The sequence below is a fragment of the Pinus tabuliformis genome, chromosome 9 (assembly GCF_031772625.1).
Source record: "Pinus tabuliformis cultivar Carrire ecotype Pingquan chromosome 9, CPIR1, whole genome shotgun sequence".
Classification (NCBI taxonomy): domain Eukaryota; kingdom Viridiplantae; phylum Streptophyta; class Pinopsida; order Pinales; family Pinaceae; genus Pinus; species Pinus tabuliformis.
The window spans coordinates 496,412,326-496,426,970 of NC_142307.1; the positions used below are offsets into that span (position 1 = coordinate 496,412,326).

The following is a 14,645-nucleotide window of genomic DNA, read 5'->3' on the forward strand; positions in this document are numbered from 1 at the left end:
GCCTTGCTATCATTTTTTCTTTTTGTTTTTATATTGTTTCTTTTCATTCTGCTGTGTATTTACATATGTAAATCTGCTGTATATACTAGTGTAGGGTTTAAACATGACACATGGGGGGAAACTAGGGTTTTGAAATGGTTTAGAAGGGGTTAGGGTTTCATAGGATTGGGGGTAGGGTTTGAGCTTTTCTTGCAAATGAGATTAATGAAAATGACATGTTAACATATGTAATTTAACTTTGGGAAAATGAATGGAGGGACTAGGAAAAAGTTGCCTTGAAAAACAACAAACAGTCAAACATATGCATGCAAAACATCAAGTCAATTCAACCTATCTTCTACGGATTCTTGGCATAAAATCATCATCATAATCTTCTTTTGTAACCTCAACACCATCACACAACACGTGGAATAGGCATACCTTTAAAAATTTGAGTGAATTTGAGTGAATTTGAGCGTTTGGGAGAGTTTCAAGGCGAGCAGACTTTTTGGTCGCGCACGCCCTCAGAATGGTCGCGCCCCTTCGTTTGGTCGCGCCCGTGTTATTTAACACTGCGCTTTGGCCTCCGTTTGGTCGCGCGCACCCAGGTGGTCGCGCACCTGTCCAGAATGGTCGCGCACCACTTCTAACCTTGAAACTTGCAGAAACTTGCCCGAATTGCCTCCTTTTGCCTCTAACACAAATTTTTTGACTTTCAAATGCACAATAAGAGTGAATTGAGAGGGAAATTAGCTTTTATAGGGTCACTTTAAAAAAAAATTAACTTTAGAACCCACTTTCTAATGTTTTCAACTTGCTTTGCTTTTTAACACTGTTTAGAGTCTTTTTGTCCTGAAATGAGCTCTCTTGATGCGTTTGACTCCGTTCTTTTTGCAGGTTGACCGCCTGATGGACTGTAGTGAAGGAACCAGGGTTGTTGCCGGCACTTTTACAAATTTTTGAAAATTTCTTTATTTTTACAAATTCCTCATGACCTTGGATTTAAAAACAGGGTTTTTTAAATCCAAGGCATAAAGTGAGCTGTAGCTGAAGAAAATGATAATGAAACATATGTACAAAATTCCTTCCGGCTTGCTGGGCACTTACTGACCATGACTCATTACCTTGAAATGATTTTGACTCAAAACCCTAGACCTAAGACCATGGGATCTCAAGACAAAAAATAAGAACAAGCATGACTCAATTACATTGTTGTATGACCTGATCCAGCAAAGCCAAGAAGGGAACAAAGACCAGCTCCTCCATTCAGTGTTATGGCATGCCTAGTGGGATGCAAAACTGACACTGATGAGACACCTATAACTACATATGCAAAGAGTTATTGATCACTGATGGAGGGCTCAAGACCGACACTAACAGCGCGTGTGCACTCATGGCACAGTCAACGTTTGTCAAAACTTCCTTCTCTACCCGTGCTAGCAATGCCTTAGTCTCGGAAGACTCTCCCTTACTCTTTTTCCTTGGGCACGAGGTCGCATAATGACCCATCTCCCCACAGTGGAAGCACTTGATCTTGGAGAGATCTTTCTTCTTCCGCTTCTCCTACTTTCACTCAAATGTTAGGGCCACATCCTTCTCCTCCTGGTTGACCTTGATTCCTTTGCTGCTGCTACCTGTCTTCGACTGTCGTTTGATCTCTTCCTGGCGAAGAGCTGCCCACATCTCGTCCCAAGGTGGGAGAGTCCCTCTGCCCAGGATACTCTAGACAAACACTTCCCAATTTTCTGAGACAACATTCAGGGTTGTCCTCACCATAAGCTCCTGATCCGGTGTCGCTCCTATAGCAGCCAACTGGTCTTAGATCTCATTTCGTCTTTCGATGAAGGTCTCAATCGGTTGACCCTTCTTCATCTGATACGACCTCATCTGGTTCTCGAGAAACATTCTTCTCTACACAGAAGTATGTTGGTATAGCTTCTTGAGAGCCTCCCACATCTCAACTGTCGTTTCCTTCTCGGCTATACGTGGTACCACATGATCCTTGACCCCGTTAAGGATAATGCACTTAGCCCTCGCCATCGCCTCTTTGTACCTGTCGTTATCATTGGAGTCGACTGGGATAGCTATAACCTTCAAGGCGAAGTTCTTGGCACAATACCTATCAAGCACTGATAAGATTATGGCCTTCCAGACTACGAAGTTCGATGCTCCGTCCAGTATATCCTGGTCTCTTACCCCGTGTAATGCCATGACGCTCCTCTACTCCCTCCTATAAGTTCTCTGTTCAACTCCTTTGAGTCTCTACTTCCCGTCTAGAAGTTCTCTTCTGGACTCCCTCTAAGTCCTGATTTCCCTCCTATAAATCTTTCTGCCGCTTGTTTAGATGCCCCCTACTCTGATCGTCTTGTGCAACTGCACTGTTGATCCAGGTTCCTTGGCTAGAAACCCTCGGTAACAACTCCTCTGTCCCTGCTCTGTCAGGTACTGTTCTGACTACAGTACCTCACCAGCTCCACTCTGCAATATTTCTGCAGCTTTTTAGACTCCAACCACTGCCTCTCTGTGAACTGCGTCAGCCCCTCTCTGCCTCACGCTAGCTCTGCGTCAGCCTTGGGATGCCCTGCGTCAGCGCTCTGCCCCTCTACGTCAGCAACGTTAGCCTCTCTAAGGCTCTGCGTAGCTCCCGGCTTCTTCTATGTGGCTCTGGCTAGCTCTGCATCACACTTCTTGGCTTCTGCGTTGCTAGAAACAACTTCTTTCACCTCGGGACAATTGTTTTCTGTTGCTATTTCTCTTCTCGGCTGATGTCTTTTAGTCCGCCTGTGATCTGCAATCACACTCTGATACCATGTTGAAATTTCTAAGTTTACTTAGTTTAGAAACCCTTCATGCACTTATTCTGATTTATTCCTACCTACTTGTTATTTTTCTTTAACAAGTTGCTTACAAAGTAAATATTGAAAATAAGCACCAGTGCATGCTCAACATATTACAAATCAGCAACTAAAAGAAACAAGAACAAACACACCACATGACACCATTATTTTTGGACCAATGTCCCTGGAAAAACCCAATGCGGGAAAACAGGTGCAACTATCTGAGGGTTTTCTTATTAAGCAATATCAGAGTACAATTTGGGTGTCGAAACTGGCCTACCCAACAGAGAATTTCCTTAGTAGCTATACCTCACAGTTTGAGAGAAATCTCTTAGCTGAAAACCTGGAAAATCCTTCCGGCAGGTCCTCAGCACAAAACTGCTCTGCAACCCCAGCGTTTGCCCAATCTGGACTGCGTCAGCCCCTCTCTGTCTCATGCTAGCCCTACGTCTGCCTTTCTTGGTCTGCGTCAGCCCCAGGAGGCCATGTGTCAGCATTCTTGGCCTCTGCGTCAGACACACTGGCCTCTCTGGTGCTTTGCGCAGCGCTTCGCTGCCTCTGCGTGGCCCTACGTGAGCCCTTGCTGGCTCTGCGTCACTCTCCTTGGTTGTTGCGCTGCTCTCCCAATGCAATCTCTGCCTTCTCTATTTCTCTGTACTGAATGCCCCTCATCTGCTCTCCTGATCACTGATTCTATCTCTCTTAGCAAACCCCGCTCTAGAGAATAGAATGAATAATCACTCTGATGTCTCCTCAAGTGACCCTCAAGCCTCCTCTTATACTTTTCTTGTTGACATATCAACGGCCGAGGTTAAGTCCCTAATCAATAGCTAAGATTAGATCTGGCTTGATCCATGTCTTTTGAACCACTCTAACACAAATTCATATTAATACACATTAATATTTTATTTTCCCTAAGTGACTCCATTAAAAATATTAATTATTTTAATATTTCCTTATCTATTTAGAATCTGCCCAAACCCTTTCTGGGTATTGGAGATCTCATGTGCTCCAACCTCTCCACCAAATTTCGTAGCTAGAGCACATCCGATGCTACCCCAAATCAACAAGCACCTCCTTTAAAATTTAAAAATTTAATTTTTGTGTGGGAAATTGATAGATCTAGCTGTTGAGAGCCTTAGATTATCAGATTTGGGAGCGGAGTTGGACTCATACTCCTCAGATGTGATAGATCTATCATTCTTGTGCATAGATCTATAAATTCTTAATTTTTTTGGTCTTCTGACTTGGGTTTCTGGGGTTCTTATTTATTTTTTTGTATATCTAGGTTCTTGGTGTTTTTGTTTTCAGGGACAGGTTGCAGATCTGAAGGTGGAGTTTGATTTGAAGCCAGATCTAAGCCCTGGAGAGTAAGATCTGAATTCAAAACCAATTTTTTGCAGGGGCATTATTTTTGCAGTCCAAGGGTTTGAATTTTTTATTTTTTTTAAATCTGGAAAAAAATATAAGGGTTTCACTGATAAACTTGAAGCAGAATATCTCAACTTAATCAGAAGTTTCTCAGAATATTTTTAAGGTTTCATTGAGTTACCATTTTCCTCTCTCTCTGCTACATTCGAAATTTCTTCTTCTCTAAAAAAAATTCGAAAATCATTTTTCAGTTCTACTGCCTGGGGTTTTCTTGCTTTGCTGCAGAAAATTTCGAAATTTATTAGGGAAAACCCCTTATCCCTCTATACTCACACTCCTTTCCCGTTTTCTACCTGTGTTTTTTACCTCTGTCAAACCCTCGACCTTTCCTTCGCTCACTAGCCCCTCAAAACTGCGGCATCTCCTCTGCAATCCATTGATGCCCAAGTCCCCTCATTTGGCTTGTGTTTCCCTCCTCTGCAGTTGCCTCTTCGAAACCCCTTGTTTCTCCTCCAAACCTGCATTACTCCCTGCGCATCCCTTCCCACTGCTCTGTCAAGCTGCTAGTCGCCGCCATCCCACACTACTCTGTAGCTGCCTCTTCGAAACCTTGCCCTCGATGTCCTCCCGTTGCTTCTCAAACTCGTAGCCATAACCCTTCCGTCATTGCTCCCTCTGCCAGCGCGCATCCTCCATCCTTCTCCGCGACCATCTTTTCTCTACCTTCTTGCGTTTATCTTCATTGCCTTCTCCCTTTCACGCCAACCTACAAGCCCGCAGCTCCTCGTCCTTCATCTCCAAGTTCCTCTCCTTGCCGCCGTCGTCGAGCCTGCAAAAAATTCTCTTATTCGATTTCAATTTTTTTTTTGGTTTGCTTTATGTTTTAACTAAAGTGTTAGGGTTAGTTTCAATTTCATTATTCGACTTTTTCTTTTTCGTATTATGTATGCGTTAGTTTAGGGTTAGTGTAGTTTTTTTTTCTCTTAATTTTGAAATTCGATTCTTTGTGGTTATGGTTTTTCGATTTTTTTTATTTATTTGAATTTACTTTTGTTTTAAATTTTTCAAAAAAAAAAATTATGATTTTGATTTTGACTTTTTTTTACATTTAAAAATCTTTAAAAAAACATTAACAAAAATCTTAAAATTTTAAAAATTAAGAAACTTTAAAAGATTTTTAAAAAATTTAGTGACTTTAGAATTTAGAATGAAATAAATTAAAAGACTTGTGCTCTCACATTAAATATTTTAATGTGGCCTATGGCCCATTAAAATTCTAATTTATTAACTCTTCGATTTGATTTACCTCTTCATTAATCACATTAAAGTTACTGCCTAAGGGATAATTAAAATGCTAACTTAAAATTCCTTAGTTTCTTTGGTGGTAAGTGCAAAATCTTGATTTTTGTGATTTCTCTATTGTCAAGGTGTGATAAATGTTTAAAAATCATATTGATGTTGAAAAAAGATAATTTTGCTAGATTATCCTGCATGTTAAAATTTTGAGTATTTTACATTTAATTGTTTATGATCGTCGCATTGCCACATTATAAATTGCTTTGGGTGACTTGTTATTATTTAGTCTTTGGTTAATTCAAATATAAAGACACTGGGTTATAATCATTTTTATCTTGTGATTGTGTCTTATTTCAATCTATTTATCTCAATTGACCGAGACTCGTTTTAAATTCATCAAGTTGTTCATCCTTAAAATCTCCTAGAGCCTGTGTTCCAGAGGCTATCCTCATCCATTCACCTTAGGGACTACCCCCCTTGACTTGTCTAGAAGAGAGTCTAAACGGAGTGAGTAAGAATTAGAGTGGCAGCCCTTACTCTGAGCGTTGTCGTGGTGCCTAGACACTTTGTGCAACAACAATGTGTAATAAGCCTTCTGCAAGAAACAAAGGACTTCATTCAAGATTGAGTCTCGATGGTATCAACAATACTCCCAACTGCATAAAGAACGCAGAGCATCAAGTGGCACCTGAGTTAGTATTTTGCGATATTGTAAACTTGAGCTAATTGGATAATTGTCCCAATCAAAAGCACTTGGGAAAAGGGGCAGAAAAGTATTTGGCTGTCCTGTGTAAAAATCATTGAAGCCTAGTCAGTCTACATTATCTTTCCATTCTCATTTCTCTTTATTATGGAATTGCATATCTTGCAAGTTGTATACAAGCTAACTTTTACCTTCTGTGCTTGTATCACAAACGTATTCCACTCTTTTGCAACACAAATGCACTGGTTTTACCAAGCATAAATCGTGCTTATTATTTCTGACCCATTTTGCATCAAAAAGACAACATACTATCATGAGGTACACTTCAAAATAGCGATTTAACATGCACAACCCCACACATTTTCTTGACTACTTTCTTCAAATATTAAACAGGGGGGTCCTGATAACCAAAAAATCGAGATCATACAAAAAGTAACCTCAATTCTCTGAAAGATTGTAAAAGTCAAAGAATAAACAATTGAGATGACACCAATGAACAATAGAATTGCAAAAGTGAGCAACAAACTTTATGAATAGAAATTGATTTGTGAATAGAAATCAACTATGTACATGGCATCACAGCCCTGTAGAACGCGTTTGTTGGTCTTTGTTTCGGAAATAGTTTACAAGGTACTCAGGCATCTGGGTTTTACACTTGTCTTTTAAAATTGAAAAATGTCCGTTGGTCACATGTTTTAAGGATGCGTTGATTTTAAAATTACCATAAATCTGTTTTTCATAGTTGATTATAGATTTGAATATCAAAATGTTCAATTTTCTCAATGTATTAATTCTCAATTTTCTTCTTTCATTCCTGCTTCTGATTTTAAACATCAATCTACACTTGCAAAATAGACAATCAACATTCAAGGATGGCAGAAAGGAGAAGATATACACCATCAAATATCTTCTATCCCATTGAATGACACCATATAGGATCATTTTCTATTACTTCAGATGACACCATCTAGAATCATTTTCTATTACCTTGAATGATACCATCTAGGATCAATCTTCATGCTTGGATGGCACCAAAACATAGGAGTACAATCTAAAAATTACGGTCTTTTACAGCCTTTAGGTCCACCACTTCTGGATAAACTCTTCTGTGCAAAGAAAATAGGCCTTGCCGTTAAAGGCTTATGACAAAAGTGACTATCAAATAATTGTTATCCATTTCTCATCCAGACTCAACTCATCCCCAATACCCGAACTTAAATATATTACTTAGTACCGTTTGGAAATATTAAAAACAATTGCTAATACAACTCATGGAATTGCCAGCAGTCTGCAGTTGCTAGCATTGGCTAACATATACAATGAAAACTACAAATTTCAGTAATAAATGTAAGAACAATCTTGTTTCTTTTATGTCTCAAGATAAATTTAGTGCTTTGAAACTTGCCACAAGAAACATCCACTTAAAGAAGCAGAGGCTGGGGCTCCCAATGATAGATAAACATGTCACATAATTTACAAAAAAATCTGTCATACATCCCTACACTGCATAACAATCATTCTCAATCCAAAATAGAACACTTTATTATTTATGAGAAATTTTGAAATAAGCAATCAAAATAATAGCAACGATGAGAACACCAATAAGCCCACCAGTAATCCATTTGTTTCGGTTCATTCTCCTCACCATTGATGTCAAGAGTTTCCTGCTCTTTCCAATATTGTCATCAACACCATGAAGCTGCAACATGTATCCAAGCAAAGAGATTCAGATCATCAAGGTGTACATAACAGATGAGTTGATAAAAACTCATCAATCCATTGAGGGGTATAATTTTGATACTATAACACAACTCTGATATTTAGCAAGTAAAATGAAAGAAGGATGTGGGAAAGATGAACCCAAAATTTCTTTTACCCTGTAGCCAATATAATCTGCAATAGAATCAAATAAGAATAGGACATTATTATTGTGCCAAAACCAGAGACAGGAGTCTTGAAAATGCATTTAATCAAGTTAGATTGGAGGACTTGCAATTGATGGTTTATCCTAGCCAGAGAGAAAGAAACATGGAATCTTGGAGTTTAGAGACAAATATATCCTCAAAAGGTGAATTGGAACTGTGTTGGACTTTAGAGACCAATATATTCTCAAATTATTCAATCATCTGGAGCATGGTTATAACAATTGTTCGATGATTGAAAAGGATGGAAGATAAATGGCTCTCTTTGCATATGTTCTCTTTGTGAAAAATGTCACCATTCTTTGTATAGTTTGCTTACGGTGTTTTAAAATGTAACTAGGTCCGGTCTTCATAATTGTACTTGAGTCAAAATGAAATATATTTATCAAAAGAAGGCAAAAGAAATTTTATTATTAATTAAATTGACTTGTTAAAGCATGGGTTTCATGCTTGAGTCAATTGTCATAGGGCAAGCCTTCATTGTAGGCTTTTAGGATATTTATAGAAGTCAAAGTTAAATTTATTTTGTCAAAAGACTCCTCCATCAAGTCACCTTGCAAAGTCGGCCTCCAAACAAATCCTCCAAAAGTCGGCTTCACAAAAAAGATCAGGTCGGCTTATTTTACAGTGGGAGACAACTATAAATAGGAAGGTAAACTTCGCTCAAATTGCAGAGACAAGTTCGGTATAAATTTCAGAGAAGAAGTTCAGTGGTCACAGTGAAGTATGAATTCAGAAATTGCAGTGAAGAAGTTCGGTAAATCACAGTGAAGTATAATTCGGTGATCTAGAAGATTGGAGTATCATTTCAGGTCGAAGTATAAACATTTTATTGGGCTTCCACAGAACCGAAACTAAGGCTACTACCACAGGACCGCGGCATGAGTGTATTGCAGTGTTTGTTATCATTTCAGGACCAAAACTTGGGTTATCACCACAGGACCGAGGCATGAGTGTAATGCAGGACAGTGTGTGCTATTATTACAGGATTGAAGTTCACTGAAGGCTTGCATCATCATATGTGTGCCAACACTACCAGATCGAAAATTATCATGCCATCAAATGAGTACTACCATCACAGGACCGAAGCACATTTGGAATGCCACAGAACTGAAGTATCGAAGCTTGTTTGGGAATGTCACAGGACTGAAGAATAATTGAGATGCCACAAAACTGAAGCATGATGTGACAAGGTTGACTTGATGGAGGGAAGAAGTCTTTGGTCTAGGTTGTAAGGGTCATGATCATCTCAATTTTGTTTTGAATCTACTGAAGGAAGAATTCTTGACTGGGTTTTCCCCTACGTAGGGGTTTTCCCCTGGATGCATGCCTACATCTCGTGGCCTCCTCTATTTATTGATTGGCATTAGTCTTTATGATAAGAATAAGATAAATAAAAGAAGAAAAACTAATAATGAAATATCACAAGATAATGTCATAATAAGAGAAATCAATTAACTTGCCACCCTATTGAATTTCTCAACATAGGACGCTACTATAATGAAAATGGTATATTAATAACTATTGTTTGGTAATGCATTCAAAAAAAAATCATTTGTTCAAACTTAAACTGGAAAAAGTGATGCACTTCAGAATAACAGATTAGAACAATGTGACTGCCTTGACTTTCACTCTTAAGCAACATATGAGGCCACCAACATTGCACAAGTCTTACTGCTCTTCATAAATGCATGAGCTACCATTTCCAATTTTAATTTGGTGGCTAGAAGATAGTTTGAGTGCCTGTACCCACTCACTACCCATCACTTATTTTGGGCACTAACCTTTGTGGAACATGACAACTGCATGTATTGACCTTATGATCACCGATAGGTAGGTGTAATTATTAGATATGGACCAGAACCAGTTTGTCTATAATTGGCCAGAATAGTATTTTGAGTAGAAGTTATAGAATGTCAGTCCATAAAACCAGGGTTATAAAGGCATTATTACTCAGATATGAAGATGCTGCACTAGCAATGGTTGTAGTCATCTTTTTATGAATACAAAAAGCTGCTTGTAGAGGAATGGAGAGTAAAATCCTAATAAACTGTAGGATGTTACTACAAAACCAACTATATTTATCTATTATTTACCTTTGTAATAATAATTTAAGCAACAATTCATACTAAATAATATGAATAAAAATAGTAATAATTTGCAACAGGATGGTTAAAAGGTGAGCTTAGGAAAGACAGGATAAGGGACTTGTTTGAAACCTGCAGCTCAGATTGCAGTTCACCTACAAATTGGGCTAGGATACAAGTACCAACAACAATGACATTTCCTTGGTCCACCCTTCAATTGATAGGTGTCAGTGTACAATAATGTGGTAATGGAGTCAAGAAGACTTCATGGTCAAGTGCCATGGTCAAAGGGACCAGTTGATGAGGGAGTCCACATCCTAAGTGTATAGATGTGGGGAGGGAGCATTCATGGATGCATGAATTACCAACTCAACCTAATTTTTCCACCACTCTAATGCGCCTTTTATTTCTTCTAGACTATTCCTTGTATTATCACTTATAGCTCAAGGGTTACAGCTTGCTATTTATGATGTAGCAATTTTATTACCCTTTTAAGATGAGTTAGTTTATCGCCCATCAGGTTGGGACATGTAAGGGTTCCCTTTCTTGATGTAATGGAACAGCATGTGCTCAGGAACCCAGTGATGGCCATATGAAGCAGGTAGAGCTCATGCTAGGCCTTTGCCCACATGCTAATCTTTATGTCTCAGCGATCTTTTGCATTTTAATTTTCTTTCTTTGTTTTATTGTGGCCATGATATACTCTTTCCTTTCTTTTAGTTGCATCAACCTCCCACGGCAAAGTTTCTGAGGCCCCTACTTAAGGCATGTGAACATATGAGTGTCAAGTCTTCAAGAAAAAATGACAAGTTGTACCCGAAGAGAGGAGGTGAGATATAGGGCTTCTAATGTGGCATGGGGTTAAAATTGGCAACTAGAGCCAAACTTCATGTGGGTCATCTTATTTATGGCATCTGATATTTTTCTTGGATTCCTCTCTTCGAGAGGTGTAGGATTGATATAAAGATCATCCGATTCCGACAAGTATTAATGGAGATATGAATTTATTTGTATTATTTGACAATTTGTCAAGGTCGACCAGCAAGCAAATTACCCTAGCTCAACCTCAACATTGCATTATAAATAGAGGAGTCCTCAAGTCATTTGTTACACACACATATCTCTTGATCTCTCCTCTCCATTGGTTTGGATTTGTCCTCTCACAAGGAGGACGTAGTGGAAAGGGTTATCTAAGAGATATGGACGCAGTCACCTAAAGAAGCCCTAGCAGCAACCTAGTCGTAGTTAAGAGGAGACCCCTTTGTAGCTCAAAGAGGAGACCTATACGCAGTTTAAAGAGGCTCCTATACACTGTCAAGAAGAGGTATAATATGCATCTCAAAATGAAGCCCTCGCTGCAAACCTAAAGGTGCCCTAGCCACAGGTCAAGAGGAGCCTTAATCCATACTTAAGGGAGGCCCTAATCCGCTGTCAAGAAGTTCTCTATGTACCTGATCTCAAGAAGAACCCGGTGTCCATTTCGGCAATGGAAGAAAAAGGTTACAAGGTGGCATTCATCGATAATAAGGTACGTGTTTGGAAAAAAAAAAATTAAAGATGCTATTACTCTTGGGTTCAGGGTTGGCAATTTGTATCAAGTTGCAGGAAGTCCATTAGGGGCCATGTCTTGCGACACATCTCTTCAAACTGAACTATGGCACTGGAGGTTTGCCCATCTTCATCGTGAGGCCCTACCCAATGTGAGACAGATGGTGATAGCAATGCCCGAGTTCAAAGAAGAGCATGAAGGTATATGTTCGAGATGTACCGAGGGAAAACTTACAAGTAATAGCAAGACCATAGATGTGGAACAACCTGAGGGGCTTGAGGTTCATGATCAAGAATATCATATAAGCAGGATGAAGAAAGCTCTATATGGTTTAAAGCAAGCACCCCAGACTTGGTATGAGAGGATCGATAGCTATCTAATGAAGCTAGGATTCACTAGGAGTGAAGCCGATCCGAACCTTTACTTTAAGGTTGAAGATGATAGATCTCTCATACTAGTGCTTTATATGGATGACCTCTTTCTAACAAGTGCAGACCCTCTCATTTACAAACATAAGAGGGAGTTGGATTCCAAATTTGGAATGGTGAACTGCAAGCCTATGACTACCCCGATGGAGCTTAACTTTAAGAAGTTATGCAATAGTGTTGCCAGACCTGAATTGGGAAATGCCTCTGAGTTTCGTCAACTCATAGTAGCATTGATGTTCTTGGTGAACTCCCGTCCAGATATATGTTTTGCAGTTAGCATGTTGAGCCAACATATGGTTGAGCCTCATTACTCACATTGGATTGGTGCCAAGAATCTTCTGAGATATCTTCAAGGCACAACCACTCATGGATTGAGATACACTGCCGGAGCTGTGAGGCTATGTTGTCGCGCAGATTGACACGACAACGCTCAGACCGGGGGCTGTCACTCTTATCCCCGATCCCTCCGTTTAAGCCTGTCTCCCGCGGCTAAGGGGGGTAGTCCCTGTGAGATGATGAGACCAACTGTCGACCAGTTGGTTGGGAGACACGAGATACGATATAAAAAGCACTCAATGGATTTGATTAATTTAGCAGACCAGTGCCTTAAGAGATGATTACTTGTTAAATGATATAAAAATATGGACCATGAACAGCAAACATCTATCATCAGCTAAAGCTCAAAACGATATCCGACAACTGAAAATTTAAAAAGATGAATGCTTTAAAACACCACGAGAATCGTAAATCATTAACCAGATATCAATTTCGTGTCTCGACTTGAAAATTTTAGATCTCAGCATGAAAGATACGACAATTCCCGAAAATGATTGGATCTGACGAAAAGAAATTTCCGCAAAATTTCTCTGAAAATATTTTTCCACAAAAAAAAATTTTTTCAAATTTTTTTTTTTTTTTTTTTCAACTTTTTTCAATTTTTTTTTTTTATTTTTCAATATTAGAAAAATGAAATTTAAAAAAAATCTAAAAAATTTAAAATATAAAATCTATTTTAAAACTAAATTATATTAAAACTAAACTATAAAGAAAAAAAAAAAAAAAAAAAAAAAACCTAAATTTTTAAATAAAAACTTTTTATATTTTTTATTTTTTATTTAAAAAAAACAAAAATTAAAATCTAATTAAAGTCAAATCTAAAAAATTTAAAATCTATATAAAACAAAACTATACAAATTTTTTTAAATCTAAGCTAACCTAAAAATAAATAAATTAAAACCTATATAAAATCTACGTTAGCCTTTAATCTAAACCCTAAACTAAACTAGAGGAAATAAATTAAAACTAATTGCAAACTACACATTAAAATGAAAATCTAAAACAATTTTATTTTTTATATTAATCAAAACTAAAAAAATGAAATTTAAAATTTTGAATTAAAATCGTAACTATATCGAACTGTATCTTAGCAAAAATTTAGTTCTAAACTAAACTATGCAAACATTATAAACGGAATCATTTACAAAACTAAATCAAAAAAAATCAAAATACGACTGCCCTAACTAATGCGTAAAAACAGTAAACCATTACCTGCGATGATGGGCTCAAGCCATGAAACGTCTTGCGATCCCACCAGAATTCTAACAGCGGATAAATGGAAGTCTCAACGCGTAGAACGAAATTTTGAAAGCACGCTTCCTCTGGCACCGTCGGCGGCTAGATTCGATTCTCACGCACGTTTGTAAATAGAATGATAAACTCTGGTGCAGTCGATGGTAATGCGCAGACACAGTTTGAGGTTTATTTCGGAATGCACCGGCGTGTATGGGTTGTCTTTTACCTGCGTTTTCCAGTTCCGGACGGCCGACAAATGAAACTTATGCAGATTTTCGATGGACAGAAGGGGGATGCTTCCTTACCATAACTTCTTTCTGATCCAAAACAACCGGCCTGCTAGCGTATAACCTCTGAGCATTCAAAAATTGCAGAGGATGAAGTGGATTATGAAACGCTGGAGCTGCTGGCGGTTATGCTGCTGCTTTCTCCAGCGGTGATTAACAAAACGCGTAGATACTCCTGACGTCTTCCCTCGCCAACACTTGAGAAACTTAAGATGATTATATGCGGATTCACAGAATTTTGATGAAGGAATGACGGCGGCGAGAAGAGGTCACGATTTTCTTTTATTTGTAAGACCCAAAAACGTTGAGCCGATGGTCCAAACAAAAAATTCCACTAACAATGCTTTAACCTGGCCCGTGCTGTGCATTTGCGGTGTATGGAGCAGCTTGGAAACGTGGAGCAGCGTACAAGACTGTAAATCGATGGACTTTCCCTTGTCGTCCACGCTGAAAACTGGTGTTCGTGTTGAAATCTGCTGCTTGTGCACTGTGTGTCAGCGTATCAACCTTGACGGCAGTCCTGCAATTACAAAAAACGACAAAACCCTAATCAAAACTGCTTAAAGAAAAAATTTGTTGAAACCCTAGATCCAAAAAAAAAAAATTGAAACCCT

General features: G+C 38.5%; 1 protein-coding gene across 1 annotated transcript in view; it reads right to left on the bottom strand.

Annotated features, from left to right (window-relative positions):
* Nucleotides 1–7,391: 7,391 nt before the first annotated feature.
* Nucleotides 7,392–14,645, bottom strand: part of LOC149149377 (vesicle transport v-SNARE 13-like) — a 67,370-nt gene continuing 60,116 nt past the window's right edge. The window contains exon 5 of the mRNA XM_089439005.1: nt 7,392–7,885. Coding sequence (XP_089295131.1) covers nt 7,730–7,885 — 156 coding nt within the window. The 3' untranslated portion in view covers nt 7,392–7,729. The remainder of the gene's footprint in view (nt 7,886–14,645) is intronic.